Here is a 19,894-nt window from a genome sequence, read left to right as displayed (position 1 = left end):
AATATTTAGTAAATACAAATAAAATCTTTAATTTTATATAAAATAGATAGAGAGATAAATTGTAGTTTAATATTACTGATTGAAACATTCAAAATTATTAATTAATTCTTTCAATAAAATATCACTGATTTACAGTGCTGTACTTACAACTGCTGTAATCAGTGAAATTTACTGTTTTTCAGTGATAATACACTGATTCACTTTTAGAGAACTCGTGTTGTGTTCGCGAGAAAAAAAAAATACAAATATCACACACACACACACACACACACACACACACACACACACACACACACAATCATGATTTTTTTTCTAAACTATTTAAAATGCTAATCAATGACTTACCTGTATCGCCCAGGAAATCAGTGATGAGCAGGGTCTCGTCGTCTAGAGCAGTGACGAGGCTGTCTGTGCAAGTGTTGGTGTTCTCGATGCTGATCTTGATGCTATCATCTTTGTTGAGCCGTGGATGATTGTTCGCGGCGGGGTTATTACCGGCTTGGCAGTTGTTGTTGCCGGCCTGCTGCTGGCCGAGCTGGTGATGGGGAGAGCGCACAGACTCGGTGCTGCTGGTGTGCAAACTCACCCCGGTGGTCGCCCTTCCGTTCACCAGCCGTAGGCTCGGTGCCCGTCGACCGCCGCCTCCTCCACCGCCGCCACCGGCGCCGGTCACAGAACGACCGCCACCGCCTTCGCCCTCCCTGCAACAGATCGGTCGTTCAACAGCCGTTCGAATATTTTTCTTATCACTTGTTGCAACGGACATTGACACATTGTATTCTAGATAAGGTATCATCAAGGTATCATTCAAAGTATCATCCCACTGTCCTAGACTTTCTTCAACTGTACAAAATGTTCGAGTAATGCATTTAACGTGAATTTTTGGCGATAAATCATTTTTCCTCTGCTAGAATGCAATTGAACATCTCTTTTTATTAAAAAAAAAGAGACTACGAATATAGTCGAAGTAACTCTTTGCCGCTCTGTGGAATACATCAAAGCTCGATTTGTAGAATTGGAGCAACAACGCGGCACAGTGCCTTGCGACGAAGCGATTCTCGCTATTCCCGTATACATATTATTATGGAAATATTCGCAGCGACATTTCGTATGTAGCATGGCGATTCGTTGTGATAATGGATGCCGCGGCACGTGCTTCGGTATATTTTCCAGCAGTATTCCGAAAGAATATAATAAAAGAGAACATTTCGAAGACGTAAATTTCGCAAAATGGGTAAATTAATATAAATTTCATTTTTTGATTAATTTTAAGATTTTAATCTCTCACTTGACTTAAGAAATATCAGCCTATTCGCCAAATATATCCATTATATTCTATGAATACGAGTCTATCATTATTGCTCCAATTTTATCTATAATATTCTATTTTATAAAAATTGTTATAAATAAAAATAATATTTTATAAAGAATTTAAAATTTTCTCATTTTAGGGGATAAGAAATAATTAAACATATTAAATCTAAGGAAGATCTCTCATAAAATAATATAATAACATATATTTTTTATAATTATATATCTTCAAAATAGATCTTTGACTTAGGCAACAGATTTATAATGCATCACGCCGATTGTTGTTATATTGACAATTCATTTGATATAAAATTTGATATAGTAACACGTTTTCTCGTGACATCGAGCATATATATTACCAATGTGCTCCACGAAATAGATAGATCATGGAATATCTCGGCACTTCGATGGTGTAAAATTGCGAAGAGCAATAAATAAATGTTTTCTCTTGTGTATGAGGGCGTGGAACTATTGATGCATCAATAGTAGATTTTTCCTATTGACATGCAAGAATCGGCGTTTGTTTCTCTCACGTATTATATAGATATCGATAGCGTCAATTCAAACGCGCGAGCAGGATGTCGAATGCAGCGAAAGTCCAATGTTATTGCTCTCTCACGCTTTACGCGCACGACATAAATCAAATCCGTGTTCCGGGATCAAATTGTGTTACCGAAATTGTTAAGAACCACAGCTGATGGCGGGACAGCTGAGGGCAATCTACGTGGAGACAACCTTGTCGATTCTGATCACGTCCCGTATGGCATACAAAATCATTCAGTCCATCATTAAACGACCATTCATAGACCGATGACCTCCTGCCATATAAAATTGTCATGCATTTTGAAAAGTTAGATATTTAAAAAAATCTGTTTTTTATTTCCAAATAGCTTCAAAGTTTGCGAAATAATTCAATCTGTGTAATTTATAACACATAGCTCTAAAGTTATTAAAAACTGGTGCTTTATATTTAAAATTAAGAATTTTTAGATTGTATAATTAAACATATTTAGATGCATCTGGCCGTATTTATCACTATTTTATAATTATATAAATTTATTAATATTGAGAGAATATAAAATAAAAATATAATGGCGAAAACAAATTAATTCATTAGACTAAATTGGAAAGCTATTCAGAACGTATTGGAAATGAAACTTTATTATCTGTTGACGGATACGAAATGAAATTTTATTATACGTGTTGATGATTTTGACTGTAATATATAAATTATTTCTACCGCAATTATATAGCGATATACAGCTCCCATAGCATAGGTTTTATCGAACACGCTCGTTTTATTCCCCCAAGCAATAACCGAAAATAATGCAATTTCCGTCACGCTCCGCCATTCGTTGCCCGTCCATGCATGCGTATTCGACGGAAGAAAAACAAATTGTCGGAAATTTTATCACGTCGATCTAAAACGCGACGGAGTGCGGCCGCATATTAAATCGCAAAGCGCGTCCATGATAATTGCAAGTGACGTGACGGGCAAATAAATAAGCGAGACGTCGAAAATAGCATCGAAAAGGCATGTAAAAATAACGAACGTCCGGTCTACCTTGAGCGCAGTTATCTATAAAGTGAAAGACGTTTCTCGAGTTTTCTCCGAAATGGTAATGGTAAATTCATGAAGGAAGCGATAACAACAATAGATAAACGATAGAGAATAATCAATGAGAAGTGCTCTGCTTCTTGATACGCACTCAACGAAAGGGCGGCGAGATATCACAAGTCTAACATACAAAAAATAAGAACTAGCCAGACTTTGTAAAGACATAGGGCAAAATTGCGAATGCAAGCTCATCATTTTTTTAAATGTCTTCAAAATTTTTTTATAATGCAAGTAAATAAATTGAGAGAAATTTTTTTGTAAACGAATACATCAGATTGTAGATTTTGCTTAGTATATAAATGTTTAGTATCTTTCTAAATATATTTTTTTCTTCTTTTGTGAATAATAGTTAAATATACTCCCGTTAAGAATATTTTTACTAAGCGTGTTGACTTCTACTATAGTTTTATAAAAACTATAAAGTGATTTTATTCTTTACCTTCTTATAAAATTGTAGTAGAAATCAAATTATGAATTAAATGTAAAAGTTTTTTAATTACAACGCTGTCAGTTACAGAATATTTTTGACACTTTTCAACAATCTTGGACTGAATCTTCTTATTTAAAGCGCGACAGATAGTCGAATTGTAGATCTTAATGCAACAATTGCAACGGATTATGATATAAATACGTGTACATGTCTAATTTTTATAGAATTAAATCTCGTCTAAAGAAACCTCTAGTTCATTGCGATGGCATTGTATGCACCACTCGATATAAATGTATATATGCGTATGTATGTATACATATGTAGCTAAGCCAGAACACTGGAATCTATTTTAAGAAACCTCCCCACTGGGTGTTGCGGTCGACCGCGGCAAAAAGCATCCGAGTCGAGATGTATGCGCCTCTCAAAAATCCATGATGAGAAAAGGGCGAAGATTTACTTTCGATTACTACAGCTTTTTCAATTTGTCAAATGGCAGAGCAAGAGAACGACCTGACTGGCTGTTTTCGACAAGGTTGAACGTCGAATGCGTGCTTCCGCAGATGTTATCTTAGATTGAACGAGGTATAATAGACTGTCAGATAACAGATGATGTCAATCTCTTTTAAAGTGTAGTATATTTTTATTTATTTATGCACAGTAGTCTTTCTGATCAGTGGAATTGCTTATATTTAATTTTTATTAAAAATTTCGTCATTTTAAAATTTTTTATGAAATTAGAATAGTATTGATGAATGTATGTATTTATGCATATATATGTATAAATTATTCGAAATATTCTATCTTTTGCATGTTACATATTTGAAGGAAATCACGTGGAAAAGTTATTTACAATAATCTGAAAAAGGAAGAATGGAAATTATATTATTGTATCACAGAAACTGTCTCTCTTATACTGTGTATGCCCTGTATAGTGATTGTGCCTTCACTGCACGACTTCAATTTATCATGTTCTCTATCGAAAGGCAAATCGAGTCGAAGGTAAATCAATATTGACGTCACATCTTGCTTCGCTGCTGCAGACGAAATTTAATATGCAGCAAAATTCTCTAATCGTGAAATACTCAAATTCAATTAAGATAGTACAGATAGTTAGGTGATATAAACATTTCCGATTACTTCCATTACCGATGGTCTTCTCATTATAAATATAACGAGACTATTGTGTATTAATAGCTGCGATTCAGTGAATGGTGAATTATATGTGCCTTAAGCAACGTAATAAAAACAGAATGTAACTTTTTTTCTGTTATGTAGATTGTGTTCTTGTAGATAATAGCTACATAAGAGACCGGTTTAGACCAGCATCTTTCATCAAGCTTGATTAGAACGCTATATGACAGCAAAATTATTATATGATATTTTTAAAAAATATATATTTAACTTTTAAACTTTTTTAAACACAATTTTACAATAATTTCTCTTCACTTTTAAAGTTGATAATTTTGAATACCGTCATATAAACTAGTGAACTATATGTTTATATTTAAAAAGAGATATCGCATTATTATATATTAGAATAAAAAAAATTAATATCAAAGAAAATAGTAATAGGAATGGAAAAAATTAATATAATGGAAATTTTTTTATTTGATATTTGAAAGAGAAATAGATTCAAATATATAATTGGTATGCTTTATTCTAATGATTATCATAATAAGCGAAGTTTTGGATTTTACATGATATTTTTGTCTATAATATGAGATCTAATACTGTTTATTAATCATATATGAATACAATCATAGAATTCACTAAGAGTATATGTATTTTCTATGATTATATTCATATAATTATATCTTTCGATTATGATCGTGTCATCATGTACAAGCATTTAATTAACTAGACTTTGCATTAAGCAATGAACATCTAACAATCCAACAAGAAAAGCTAGTCTTTCCTCTTAACGCATATATACGCTAAAAGTATCTACACACTTAAAACATACCTCATAAAAAGTCACAGTTTTTATATAATTGCGACTCTATGATAATCTTGATGAATGCCTCTTTAGTCTTTTGCTAATCGCACCTCTTTGCATTTCATGATTTGTCACATCGTATAAATAATACATGATATAACGTGAATCGAGAAACACACTAAAATTTGTTATGTAATAGCAAAAAATTATGTTATACAAAGTATTCTCAAATAATATATAGTAATAATTTTAAAAAGAGACCTTAAGGACTTTTACAGATGTGATATTGATTTTTTTCAAGTGAACTTATTGGAAAGTGGCTGTCAACTTTACAGTGCAACTTATTAATACTTAACGTTAAAAACTTTATTTAATCTTTTAATTAAGAAATAGTGAAGTTTACTTTAAAAATCAACTAAATAATAAAATTTTTTTGCTTTCTAGTTTCTCCAGTTACTCTAAAAATTTACTCTATTTATTTTTTTTCTTTTTTTCACAGTTTTTGCAATATTTTGCTGGATTTAGAAAGCTTTTACTATTTCAAATTTTTTGTTAGGTTACCGGAAATAAACACCGGATATCAGAATATCGTGCTTTTTTTATACGCATTTTTCATAACAACTTTCTACCATTTCGATCCATAATACCTGCATGTTTGTTCGAAACACGGAAACCAATGCAATTTCGATACGATGACGTTGTTCAATTCGAATATATGCTTCAGCATCGCACAACAAAGAAAGAAGAGAAATGAAAAAATACTTATTACTATATTACTATTATTACTATAATAATTAAAGGAATATAAATTGTGATCAACCGCCGTTTAAATGCAGGTACCACTTTATGTTTGCACAGATGACGATTGATACCTTCACATATTTTTGTCGTTTTATATTTCTAATGGATAAAATCTGAAACGTTATATTTTGAAGCATTTAGAAATATGACAACTATTTTCACGTGATCGTTCGCAAATTGCGTGTCATGCGACTATCGAATCGACATCATGATACATATCTGTCAACCGCATAAAAATGGCACATTGGTGATAACTTTTAATTGCCTTCTATTTAAATGCAATCTAGCAACTAAAAAAGGAAGAGATACAATGATCCATTTGCATTTCTATCTTCAACCATATATGTATAATATATGCGTACACATACACATAACTTTCTAGATTTTATAAGAAAATGAAAAAACAGGAATAAATTAATTTTTACATATATTATAATAAAATAAAATCTAAAATTTAATTTCTACTCGTTTTTATCATTCTAATGAGGGGGAATTTTTTTCAAATATATTCATGCATGCTACATAATTCTCTGTTTATATACTATTAATTATTTTAAAGAGTGTAATTTGGGGATTAACTTTGTATATCTGTAATATGATACGCTCAACGAGATTCGAATTTTCTCCGCATAAAATCGCAGCTTGAAAACTCGAGTTAACGAGTTGAAATGAACAGAACCTTTCACACAGTACGTAAATATGCCCGCCGTGGCTCTCCGGCAATTTATAACTGCGAATTTATGCCGCTGGGACATACGAACTCCTCGTCATAGCGCATTAAACGTTCCGCATATTAAACGCTCCTCCGCTTATGAGTAACAAATATGACCCCAAGTGGCATTAGTTAAAAAGAAAAAGCATTTAATGTAACCTTTCTTTTAAAACAGTTTCAAAAAGATATTAGCGCCTTTCACGCCGATTAATACAAAGATCCATTTTTTAACTACATTAAACTTAAATTGATAAAAAAATAGAGAATTTTTCTAAAAATAAGAGAAAATTACAAGATTTTGAAATTAGGATGCATATGTTTGAAAATAATTAAGAATTTATATATTTTATAATGTGATTCTAATAAATATGCAAAAAATATTAAATGTAATTCATATATTTTCAATTAAAATAATTAACAAATTTTATATATTGTAATTTCATTCTCGCAAAGAAGGTAAAACTAAATTAGGATTATATGTAAAATATTAGTTTTCTAAATTTTTTATTGTAATATGTTTTCACCTAAACTCATCTCTCTCTCTCACACAGAGTGTATATTATCGTTATATTTATTTATCTACCGCGAATTCATCTAACAAATTCAGTTTAAAAAATTCAATTTAGATATTTGTTTTATTTTTCATTCTGGTTTCATGTGTGCGACGCTTATTTCAGAATAATTTAAAATAATTATGCCAGAAATCAATAATGATCACCAAATAAAATTTTAAGAGCTTGAGCAAGTGACAGCACTACATAATATCATTGCGATTAAATTAAGATATGAATCTATTATGTCTTTATTCTTTTCCCGGATAAAAGTAGGACAGCGAATTTGTGATTTGATAGTTGCATAAAGCAAATCTTAATTTCAATTAAATACGGCATGATGCCAAAACGATATATTACATGTTAAAGTCTACCTTTATAATCTATAAATGTGCTATAGCACAATATCATTGCGAAATATTTTTAGCAGACTTTTAGTGAAATATTTTAAAATTGATTTTATAGTCATAATGTAGCGATATTGAAATACTTTTGTACATTGATTTCATAATAGCGTGTAAGCTTGCACACGATTATTAAAAATCCTGTTCGCACAGCCAACACATGCCTGACACGTTTCTCATGATGATAGACATGACATGTTCGTTGATCGAATCAAGCATATCAAGATCAAAGTATTACGCGGTAACGATGGCATAAAGTTTTCGTTATAAATTTACAGTCTCTCGCTGCTACATTTTAAGCTTCGTGTTTGTCTTGTGGCGCGCAATTTACTTCCCGCGCAATCCCTCGAGGCTTACTCTCTCGATTGCTCGAAAAAAAGCGAGTTTTACTGACCCACTTATTGCATGCGCCAATTCGTTTGGATTAACAGTACCTAGTTGTGTACTTCATGAAGCTCAATTTTTACATCAGTTTTTCGGCTTTAACGCCCTCACGACTATTTGCATAGTCGTAAAAATATTTGATATGCAACGAGATGGTTCTAAAAATAATAAGAAAAACTTTATGTTCACAATGATTCATTGCATTACCATATTTAATTTGAGTATTTTAATTATAATCTTGAATTAGTTAAATATTAGTTACGAAATAATATTGAATATGTTCACAGATATACAAGATTTAAAAAGAAGTTTATTATGACAAAAGCATTATTTTATATTAAAATTTTAAAAACTTTGTTTATTAATTAAAGTTCTCAAATTGAAAACAGAAAATTAAAGTGCAAACTGATTAAAAAAGAAATTGCATTATTAACAATATTTACAAAAAAAAGCGTTCCAGTAATCACGACCAGAGTTATTTGTCATTGAATCTGTATTGAATTTTTGAAAATATACAATTTTTACTAGTTTCTCTGATTGACATTGTGGTTTCAACCTCCATTTTGCGAAAAACTTTTTCGTTTTTTTTTTTTATTGATATGACAATCGAGTTTCGTCACGATATAGGTTTTATATTAAATTTCATAACTACGACATTTTAGCAGCGATATTTTATTTTACATTTATTTACAAATTTTTAATGATAGAATATTCGTACTTTCAGCCTTATATTTTAGACAAATTAATGTCACTTTTGTATATAGCTTTATATATAGCTTTGTTATGATACATCAGACACAAAAGATTGATGACGGAAACAGATTTTTATCTTTCATCTTGTCCGAATTTCATTTTTGATAGATGATTCGTCGAGATTACATTTTTTATAACAATTACCGGTTTTTCTAAATTTGTATCGATGCACTAAATTTGTTTGCCCATTTCCAAATGGTGTATTCGAAATTTAGCAAAGATTTGCGATAACATAAGATATGATAAATTATTCTTTTTTTGTTTAATTTTTCGATGTAGTAAAATAAATAAGAAACAATATATAATAGTATTTTTGATCATAATACTTCTTCTATCTTATTTTTGCATTTTACATTTTTTCCATTACGTAAATTTCTTGCGTAAATCTTCTATAATTATTTTCTTACTAATAATGGTCAATAATAATATACATATGCAAAATGTTAGCACAGCAAAAATACAAGTCAAACAGAACACAATAACTCTATCAGGATTATTACGCTGTGTTTAATTGCGTAAGTTACTTACTTCTGCAAACATCCAAATACTTTACACGTAATAGATATATAGAGAATAATTAATAAGGAACACACACTTTGAATAATTTTCTTATCGTTAATATCCGAGAATCACGGACAATCGAGATCGACAATTCATTTGTTGCATCTGTTGTGAACGTAGTTTGCGTTGCATCAAACGATTGCGTCTCTCTTTGTGTACATTCCGAGCTTAGAATTTTATGGAATTTTCTATATACGCCGAGATATTATACGTCACAATGCGCTGCACAAAGGTGTTGAATGCGATATGGCCCGTATACGATTTCTTTTGCTCTACGTGGCTTTTTACTCGGCGACGCAAATGCGATCTCAATTAAGCTCCGTGAATCAGGTGCTCCCCAATGGCATCTGTGAGCTTCAAATGGCACGTGTTATTCTCCGCGAAATGTGCTTTATACACTCATTCTATTATGAATTTAATTGAACTTTCGTTTTATCTCTTGTTTAATCACATCGTTGTCATGTACGAAATTTACATCGGCGTTTCTATTATCATGTATTAATCAATTGACACATTGACATTGATGTAAATAGCTTTTATCTGCCATAATTATTTAATTATATATATATTTTATATCTTCTTTGATAATACATCGAATAAGAACTATGATCATCGAATAATTAAGGTAAAAATTGAATACTTGAGGTGAGTCACAGATATGTGGAAAGAGCTACGTCATAGCATTTTTCACAATGCATGATATAATTTCAAGTTTTTATCGGATGTAATATTGAATCATTAAATGGTAGGACACCTAAATGTCAATTTATCGTGTCGGTCAAATTTCTTTCTTAGGACTTATTTAGCTTGATGCATTACGACGAATCAATGTATAATGCATTATAGTTTCTAGTTTCATTTAATTATGCATGCTCTGATATGTCATGAGCGTTTAATAATGTCTATGTCAATATCGTTTATGTTAATCAGTTGTCATAAATAATTAATTTAACGAAACTGCGCACACATGTTATATAAATATAGTAATAACGCCACACAATATATTCGAGGTTTTCGATGTGTAAAGATCTCAAATTATCTCTCAATATATCGAAGCTATGTCGTCATGTTTTATAGTTAATAACCGGAAAACCACATTGTAAATGTTATTCTACATATGAAAATTTAATTTTTTTTTAGTTGTGAAGACTATGTATATTTTAAAATAAATATACGTTAAAAAATATTATTGTACTTTGATATTTTTTTAGATAAAACATGTAGTAAAATCATATATGCGCGCATTAAAAAAAGATTAATATTTATAAAAAGCAATAAAAAAAGTACAACAGAGTATTGCAAAAATCATTTTTTGTAAATTGCTTTACATATATGATCCTATTAATAGCATTATGCGTATAGTAGATTCTGGATATTCAATTATTATATGATGATAATAAGACAAAGCCGATTTTGATTAGAAATCGTTTTCTTTTTCAATTAAATTATCTGTACAAACTATATTTTCCGAGAAAGTATTGGTTTCATCGATATTACGAATATATATAATTCCTATACACATAAGATTTAATCTTCTAAAGTAAGTCCAGCAATGCCTTCCAAAATTAATTATATCAAAAAAAATAGAATGAAATTTTTATCTTATTATATTATCTTTATTTTATCGAAAATTATTATAATAAATATTTTATTTTATTTTATTAAATGCTCAATTTTTTCAATTAAACAATAATTTTATTTTTATCAGGGAAATTTGAATGTGCTCATTTTAATAGTATCTAAATTATTTAATAGTTTCTAAAGTTTACAGAAATATTTTATTTTACAATACAGACATCAGGAGAAATATACTGTGAAGGGATATTTATTTTTAAAAAGCGAAAAAAGTGAAACTATTACGATTTCAGATTTGTACGAGGAACTTTCAGCGAAACGCTAAAATTGGATTGTAAAGTTTCTGCGATTCTTTCAATCGTGAAATAAAGTGTGCATAGGTACCATACAATCGCCAATCCATTTTCATCGATTAAATCCCGAAATATTCGCGTCACATCTGTATCTCTCATTCAAATTCCGCGTCGATAAATCCTTCCACTATTTCTCGGCCCTGGTCGAAAAGGACACATGCTGCTGCACATACATACGCGTATATATGATGATGAAGATACTTGAATATATCCGGAGACGTGTCAGTCCCCCAATGTCACAACGCTAATTAAAAGCGAATGTCTCAAAACGGAGTAAGCCGTTTTTAGCGGAGTCTTTTCTCTCTTTGTTTTAATCAACCAACGGGTTTCACAAAGCAAAATTTACAAAGTGGAGTTTATATTTTCTTGATTATCACTGGCTATAATTAAGCCAGTTATAATTGGCTATAATTGTTACAGATTTGGTCACGATAGAAATTTACGCAATATTTTATTGTTAGCATTTTAATTTTTGTGCAAATGCTGCCATAATAATAAGGGTCTCTGCGTTCTCAACATGAATTATGTTTTCCTACATTTCATCATCATTGTACCTTATTAACATAATTGCGATATCTATTACACATATATTTTCTTGTTACTTTCTTATTCTTAACATTTTTTTAAAAGCAAATGTTTAAAAAAGAATCGATTATACATTTAAATATAATAATTAAAAAATAATTATTATACGTTAAAAGTGAATATAAACAATATTAGTTAATGAGTTGCGCTACAACAATCATAACAAACATCTCTATGCGATTATGAAATAAGAAAAGCAATAAAACGCAATTGACAAAACTTTTAAATCATAGATTGCACGCAATATTAACCACACACAGTAGTGCGTTAATCTCTTTAAAGTGCGTTATCTTATCGTTCTTAGTAATTTAATCCGCTGCTTGCATCGCAGCCTGAGTTGCACCGGCACGATAGAATCAATATTTGTAATACGGATTAAGTCTGGGAAATGTTTATCGTGTGAATCCGAGAGGAATTTCTATAGAAATATTTATCATTCATTCTTTCACTCGTTGAAACTGCGCCAAAAATGAAAAATAACAATAAAGAGAGATAGATTTAGATTCTTAAATTCTTAAACACATTTGACGTTTAAGAGAATAAGGAGCAATAAATTCCCGGCGAATATTAAAATTTAAGATCACGGATTTAAAACGTCTTTTCAAACGCGTCAACTGTTTCGAGAGATTTTTTCATTGATTATAAACTTACCAATACAGAGGCAAAATAATATCTTGTATTATTATATCTCGTAAATGTTGAAAGAATTAACGGAGATTTTTGAAACGATATCCTTCATATCCTTTTCATTGCATCGTTCGATCCTGACACGAATCAACCGGTACTCTTATCATTGCTCCATTTACCAACGATTGCGTGAACGGATGTGAGACGGAACGTATTCCAGCCGCACAGGACGTACAAAACATATCAGCTGTATTAAATTCGTCCGAGAAGAACTTGGAGAAGGTCAGATAGACGCCGCATAGACGATAACAAATATTTTGTCACAACGCTCGCCCGCCGAAAACAAAGATCCGACTAACCGTTATGTTGATCGAAAAACAGTGACAATTCGTATGCATGTTTAAGCACTCATGCCAGAACGGCCTTACGATAACGTACAAGGGATATGAGAAGTGCTACCGAGTAATCTTCTGTCATCGTAAAACAGCCACGATAAGCGATAGAATGCCTAACAGTATGCAAACTATCGAGCACCACTGCCGTTTTAAAGTGCTGAGAATATCTGCTTTTCCGTAAAAGTTCCACGATGGACATATACCGACATCCGAAATCGACATTTTTCCGTGATTTTTTGGGAACAGTCTAGAGATAACCGGAAATATCTTCGTCATTCCTGACATTTTTCCAATAGATTTCAAATCATCCATATTATACGTAGCAATAATAGAATTGTGATCTGCTCAATCATTACTTATGAACGTAATATAAACTCTGTAAATGTGACTCTAATTTTACCTCTGTCAAACTTTTTGACCTTAACACTAATTCTGATTAATTAAACATATTTTTAATACAATGTATCATGGTATACGTTTAAAAAAAATTTTTTATTTAAACTTTTAAGAAATTTATTTAAAAGCAAGGAATTTTGAGAGATTGGAAAATTTTCGCATTTGACACTATCCGTATCAAAGCTCAGAAAAGCCACGCGAATCTCAGAGGTCCGATAGAAAATTCCTCGGAAATTGGAAAATCCTGAATGTTGGGGAATAAGTCGCGTAGTCACTTTATATAAAGGCTTCTTGATCTTTCTTCTACATCGAAAAAAAATCTTTTTAATCGGATCAATCGATAAAGAGAGAAAAAAATGTATGTTTTATCGTATCGTATTTAGGAATTCGCACTTCAGCAAGCACTCAGTTGAAGTGAGATTTATTATCCGCTCATCCGATCATCGTCGAACCGCAGGCTTTGTGAAACACGATGTGAAAACGCGAAGAATGACACTACTTACTGTACTAATCGTAGATTGATCTAATACACGTTGTCAGAAAATCGAGTTCGCGCTTTTTCTTCTTCCTCCGTCAGTGCTATTGCCAGATGTAGATCGAACGATTTCTCACTGAATTCCGCACTTAATCGATCCGAATAGACGCCCAATTTTTCACTGAATAATCGCGTATTCAAAACAATAGGAATTTCCGTCGATGAAAATTCTCGATCGGTCCTAGACGAGGGTCACATTGGTACAGACACGAGCTTCACAATGGCACACACAGCGCGATTCATCGCTCCGAAAAATCCTTGTCCTTCCGGTTATCTCTCTTCAACGTCAGGACATCAATAAACGCGCACAAAACTCGCGATAATCCGAATAGGGGGAACCGTATGATATGTGACGATTAGGCAAAGCGGACGTTAGTCGCGTGTCTTTACACACGTGCGATATGTAGCCGATATGTAGATATTAAAGATTCGCACGCATGTTTCCATCTAATACACTCGAGTGGGAATGGACGGTCCTGATAATCGCGTTGACTGACGTGTCGAGCTCAAGAACCGTCCTTTGCTTTCGTGAAATCCAATGCTCGCACGTCAGCGGTAACATATGCAGGTATGTCCGCATCGCCGGCTGATCCGAGTCGCGCGCACGTGTCGGCGGTCGATTGTTGGACTGTCCGGAGCGACCAGCGGCGGTGAACAGCTGATCGGAGCCGATGGGTCGAGAGCGATCGACCGACTTGGCCGGCTCCTGCGAAACGACTAAACAGACATGCTCTTTCTGTTTCTGTTTCTGTCTGTCTTTCTTCCTCTCTCTCTCTCTCTTTCTCTCTCTCTATCTCTCTCTCTGTCGTCGCCGGTGCTCTCTCGTCGTTTTACTCTTGCGACCACAATCTCTGGCTTGGCTACCGGGACACGTTCCCACAGAGTAGCCCGGCCGAAGTGATTATCACCGGAAGCTGGACCGGCAACCCCCGATACGTCAGCAGGATACGCGTGTGTGGCTTGGTAGCGCGCACGTGCTGAATGACGAGAGGCAGGCGAACCTATCGTCGAAGTAGCCACTTGGCGGCTCTGACTTGCACCGGCTGTGCCTCGACTGCAGCCCGACTAACCGAACTGTGCTGGCCTGACTAAGTGCACAGCTCGAATAGCTCCTCCGTCGCGCCACCGGGGCCTTCATGTCCTCTATCTCTCTCTCGCTTGCTCTATATGCCTAGCATCACAGGACGGTTCGAATTGCGCCGAGACACAAGAGTAGGAGAGAGAGAGGAGGTGGCAAGGTGCAGGGCGCAGGGGCAACGTAAATGCGAAGGAGCAGGAGAAACCGAAAGCGAGAGAGAGAGAGAGAAATGGATGGAAATTAAAAAAATTTCCTTCCGACTAATTAGTTTCGAAGCATGCATTTTTCGTGACAGAATACGATACTTTTACATTATTTTAAATGCCTCATTAAACTTGCTTTTTAAATTTTTTCAGCCGTCAGTATGTCCTATGATATTTATTCGGAACACCATTTAGTCTTCATAAGAGTGTTATATAGATACACACATTCTTGAATATATTTGCATAATTATACGCGATGATAAATTTTATAATAAATAAGAGTACGATGGTGAAGAATGAATAGAACAGAATTGCTTTTCTAATTTCATATCGAAACACATTGAAGCGAAAAGAATAGACATTGAGTCTAAATATATATGAAGATAAAAATAGTAAAAAAATAAATTGAAAATACATAAACAGAAAGATTGCGCGCGTCTTGAAAGTGAAATAAATTGCGGGAAACTTATAGTTCATTTTTACCTCAATATAGATATATTCTCGATTATTAATACCATATTCTTCCAATAAATATTTTTCAATAATTTTGTAGTATAATCGTAATCTATAATCGAAATCTATATAATTTTTTATAGTTAATTTATTTCGCGATGTATCAGTACGAAACAGTCGTTGTTTTGCAGAAACGTCTTGCGGTGGCGAGATACGGCGCCGATGAAATGATCCGTCATCGCGAAATACGAAAATGCGAATTTCCAAGGGCAATCGTGAAATTGGAGCTGCGCGAAGGATTTTCCAAGGAGAATTATCGACTCGCGCGTGCTGTCGACCCGAACAAGTTATCGGTTCTCATTTTACATACTTCATTATTTGAATGTATTCGATATTTCTTCAGAACTCTACGATTCAATGCAAAGTCTCACCGTATAAAATATTACAAATGCGTTATTATTATGTTCAGTTATATCATACTTTCATTCTGCGCACGAAGTCATACTACCGTCGCGTTTTAGCGGTTCATTTAATAATAATAGAGCGTATAAATGGCGTGCCTCGCGCCTTGCTTAATGCACATGTGCGCATACATCGTAAATAAAATTCCGGACCCGGGCTAATTCGCGTATGAATAATTGATTATTGAACCCGCTACACAACGTTATTATGCGCTTTTTCATATGCGCGCATGCGTGTGTAGGCGTATATACTGCGAGAAATATCGAGGGCGAGTAAATTCGAGGTATTCGACCAATATGACGTAATGACATAATGACGGCGCGGAACAGATTTGATAGCTCGTCGATACTCTCTCGCAGATTCTTTCATACCGCAAAGTTCGTAAATAACATGAAAATATAATTAACCCCGTGTCGTAACGTCTCGCGCGTTGCGCCGGTTAATTCGACACACGTTAAATCGACGCAGCCAGGATTGCACCTGCGTACCAGGAAGGAATGCTCATTATTCAACGGTTCATTGCAAAATTGCGCGTGTTTGCTACCTACCGTCTACCGAAAGAAACGAATATCCTTCATCTATCTCGCTTGCGTGTCACGAGCGAGAGAACTTGAGGGAAAATGAGGAAGCAGGATTTCACGCGCAGATGCATTCCTTGCGCGTGAATAAATATGTCAACGGCATTCGACTAGTCGATACCAAATGTTTCTTCGAAAACATTTGAAAATCTTGTGCAACAATTCCCTCTCGCTACGAGCAAACACGTTCGTCAGGCATAAAGAAAAACGCAGAGAACAAAACATCTCTGAGAACGTCGGAAATCCTTATTTACATATTGCACGTCTCGCATTTGCAGACGATGCGGTCGTCGAAGATTTGCGACTCTAGCAAAATACTCAACTTTTCTAGATCGATAATGATAATTCGACTGTAATGCTTTCGCGATATTGGATAACGATACGTTCTAATTATAACGGGTGATTGAACTGTAAAATAACGGAATGGATTGTAATTAGTACGTCCGCTGTGAATACAAACAATAAATTATGATCACGTCGTGTCGCACTTTGACACATTTCCGATTATAGCGATAATAAACGAGCGAGAGACAAACAATTTATGTGGACTTAAACAGATCGTACAAATAATCATTGATACTATTGGCGGAATATTCTCGTATCAATTCGATGTTCTTTGAATGATAGGAATTATATTTGAATGTAAAGAAAATACAATTCTATCAATGATAATACATTAATAGTTTTACGGACTTTTTTAACATTCAAAGTTTCTTTAACGTTAAAGATATTTAGTAAATTAAATTTTAAGAGTGTAAGTATTTGAAGAAGTCTGTTGTTCTTCGGAATTAATTTCAATTAGACTTGGCTGCAACAGAAATTTAATTTAAGATTTAAAATTGCAAAAATATAATATAAAACATAAAAAACTTGTCATATGTATAATTAAGTTTTATTTGTAAAGGAAAAATTTTTATTTCAAATGTATCTAAATGTAATAAAAGAAAATGATATAATCTTGAGATGCTATATAGAAGCGCCAATCAAATAGAACATTACGTCATTCCAAACACATCACTTAATTGTAATTGTCGAATCAATGATATTTTCGCGAAATCTTTTGACGTACATTTGTATGATAAATATCTCTGATTTCCAAGAACATTTGAGACCTGACGTCAAATTTTACTTCCTTATTTTAGCCACGACTTTCTGTCCAATTAAAACAATTAATTTAAATGATTGGGCTCGATGCAATCTCACGTGGTTGGGCTTAATTTGCTTAAAGATGCGTTTTATCTACCGGTTAATCAGGATCAAACGGTCCCATAAATAATTTAAGCATCACGTGCTCGACGCGACCGCGCCAATAATAATGTGTCACACTCAACGTATCGTAAGACGTACAAGTTTTTATATTAGCGAGTCATATATGAATTATCGTTACAACTGTAAAATTGCTGCTGAAAAAATACTAAGTGCGGGCGCATATTTATTTTGTCGATCTTTCCTTAACGCATAAATTCTCTCCACGCGCATATCATCGATCGACGAGTCTTAACCGTAGATAGGTATTACTGTAAAACCGTTTCAGGCATCTATTAGCAGGTGGTGCTGTATAACAGAAGCTCTCTGCCTTACCATCTTATCAACAATGTATATATTATATATAAAAATTAAAAATATTAAGATTGTTATAAATTTATTATTCTCTATATATATGTATATATGAAATATATACTCTAGAATAAATTTATAGCAATTTTAGCTTTCAACTTAATGTTTATTTTTTTCAATGTTTATTTTTATTAAAAAAAATCGCTATTACATCTAGAAAAAATATTTTGTTTAAAATTAATTGCATTCTCGAACAAAAATATTACAAACATTGAAAAATTTGTGAAAATATCAATTTAAATGTCTTTAAATGCTTTTAAAATGATTTGAGCAATATTTAAGATCGAATTAATTTAATTTTAAATATCTGTTTTTTGCTTTTTGCTTAGATATAGTTTGTCTCTTCTTGATAAAGTATATATAAAAAATAGTAATAATTGTCTACAAACTTAATATAATGAGGTAACTGTAATAAAAATGATCATATTGCTTTTTGTTTAAATCTATACTCTATATTGATGAGCTATATATATAAAATAATTAGTAACGATTGCTTCTTTCTCTCTCTCTCTTTCCCTTTCTGTGAGCTTAATATAATATGCTGTCAGAGAGCAACATAAAAATGAAACCAATGCAGACTCGCTGTATACTTTGATCCGCTATGATACTTCGCATGCTTTCACAATATAATGTTCGAGGTTCCGTCGTAGAAATCTAGTAGTAAAATATACAGAGAACTCTCCGAGGACTTGTCCCGTAAAAAGGCATTAATGCACTTGGCAATATATCTTTCGAAGGCTGCAGAGGAAACTGTTATCCGAGATACTTTACACCGCGAATTTCGATACCATCGACACCACTTTAACGATCAACGCGAGAATAAATTGAATAGAGAGCTCCGAGATCGATCCTATGTTCTCGTAACTACATTAAAACCTTCATAATTATTGGAAACTTTACGAGAATTATTGGAAAGCTATTTGCCGCTTCATTATAAATTGACACGAAAAATGAAATAATATTAAATCCGCTAAAACTATAAAAATGTTGCGTTTTTGTCTATTAGTTTTTTTCAGTTGTTTCTTATATTTAAATTATTTTATTTTTTATATTAATTATTCATCAAATCTCTTAATGATTAAATTTTATTAATTATTATTAATTATTAAATGTTTATATATATATATATATATATATACATATTTATGTATGTATAGGGTTAGATTTTTTTCGCAATCCCTTTGCATCGCGGTCGCGTCAATCAAGTATGAACTCTCTCGAGATTAAATTACATCGCTATTTAGAGAATAATGATAGTGCGATACAATCTTCCCTGTGTATAAATGCAATTTGCAATTATTTAAGGTTTATATGTGTTAGATGTATAAACGATAGAATAAAAAATTATAATGCAATGTGCATTACACATAAGCATTCGCCTGTACGCGTAATCACGCGCGCAAGAATGATTCCTAGAAATAATTTCTACCGGAAGAATTTATATCGATCTTTACAAGAATCGAGATCTCGGTGTATATTTTAGCGATCGACGATGTTACACAATGGAAATGCGTATGCGGCGAGTTTGGGAAATTAATATATGATGCGCGAATCTCCCACGAATGTGTCCGATGCA

The 19,894-nt window shown here is 32.9% G+C and overlaps 1 protein-coding gene across 7 annotated transcripts in view; it reads right to left on the bottom strand.

Moving 5' to 3' along the window:
- Positions 1 to 19,894, bottom strand: part of Ih (hyperpolarization activated cyclic nucleotide gated potassium channel Ih) — a 126,524-nt gene that overhangs the window by 67,020 nt on the left and 39,610 nt on the right. For all 7 annotated transcript variants that reach the window (XM_083093038.1, XM_083092997.1, XM_083093044.1 and 4 more), the window contains one exon: positions 346 to 701. In XM_083093038.1, coding sequence (XP_082949164.1) covers positions 346 to 701 — 356 coding nt within the window. The remainder of the gene's footprint in view (positions 1 to 345; positions 702 to 19,894) is intronic.

This window comes from Camponotus vicinus, unplaced genomic scaffold, assembly GCF_025532165.1.
Source record: "Camponotus vicinus isolate PSW18456_S1 unplaced genomic scaffold, iyCamVici1.0 SCAF_1, whole genome shotgun sequence".
Taxonomy (NCBI): Eukaryota; Metazoa; Arthropoda; class Insecta; order Hymenoptera; family Formicidae; genus Camponotus; species Camponotus vicinus.
Note: the sequence above shows the minus strand (reverse complement) of the source record. Positions and strands in the feature narration are given on the sequence as shown.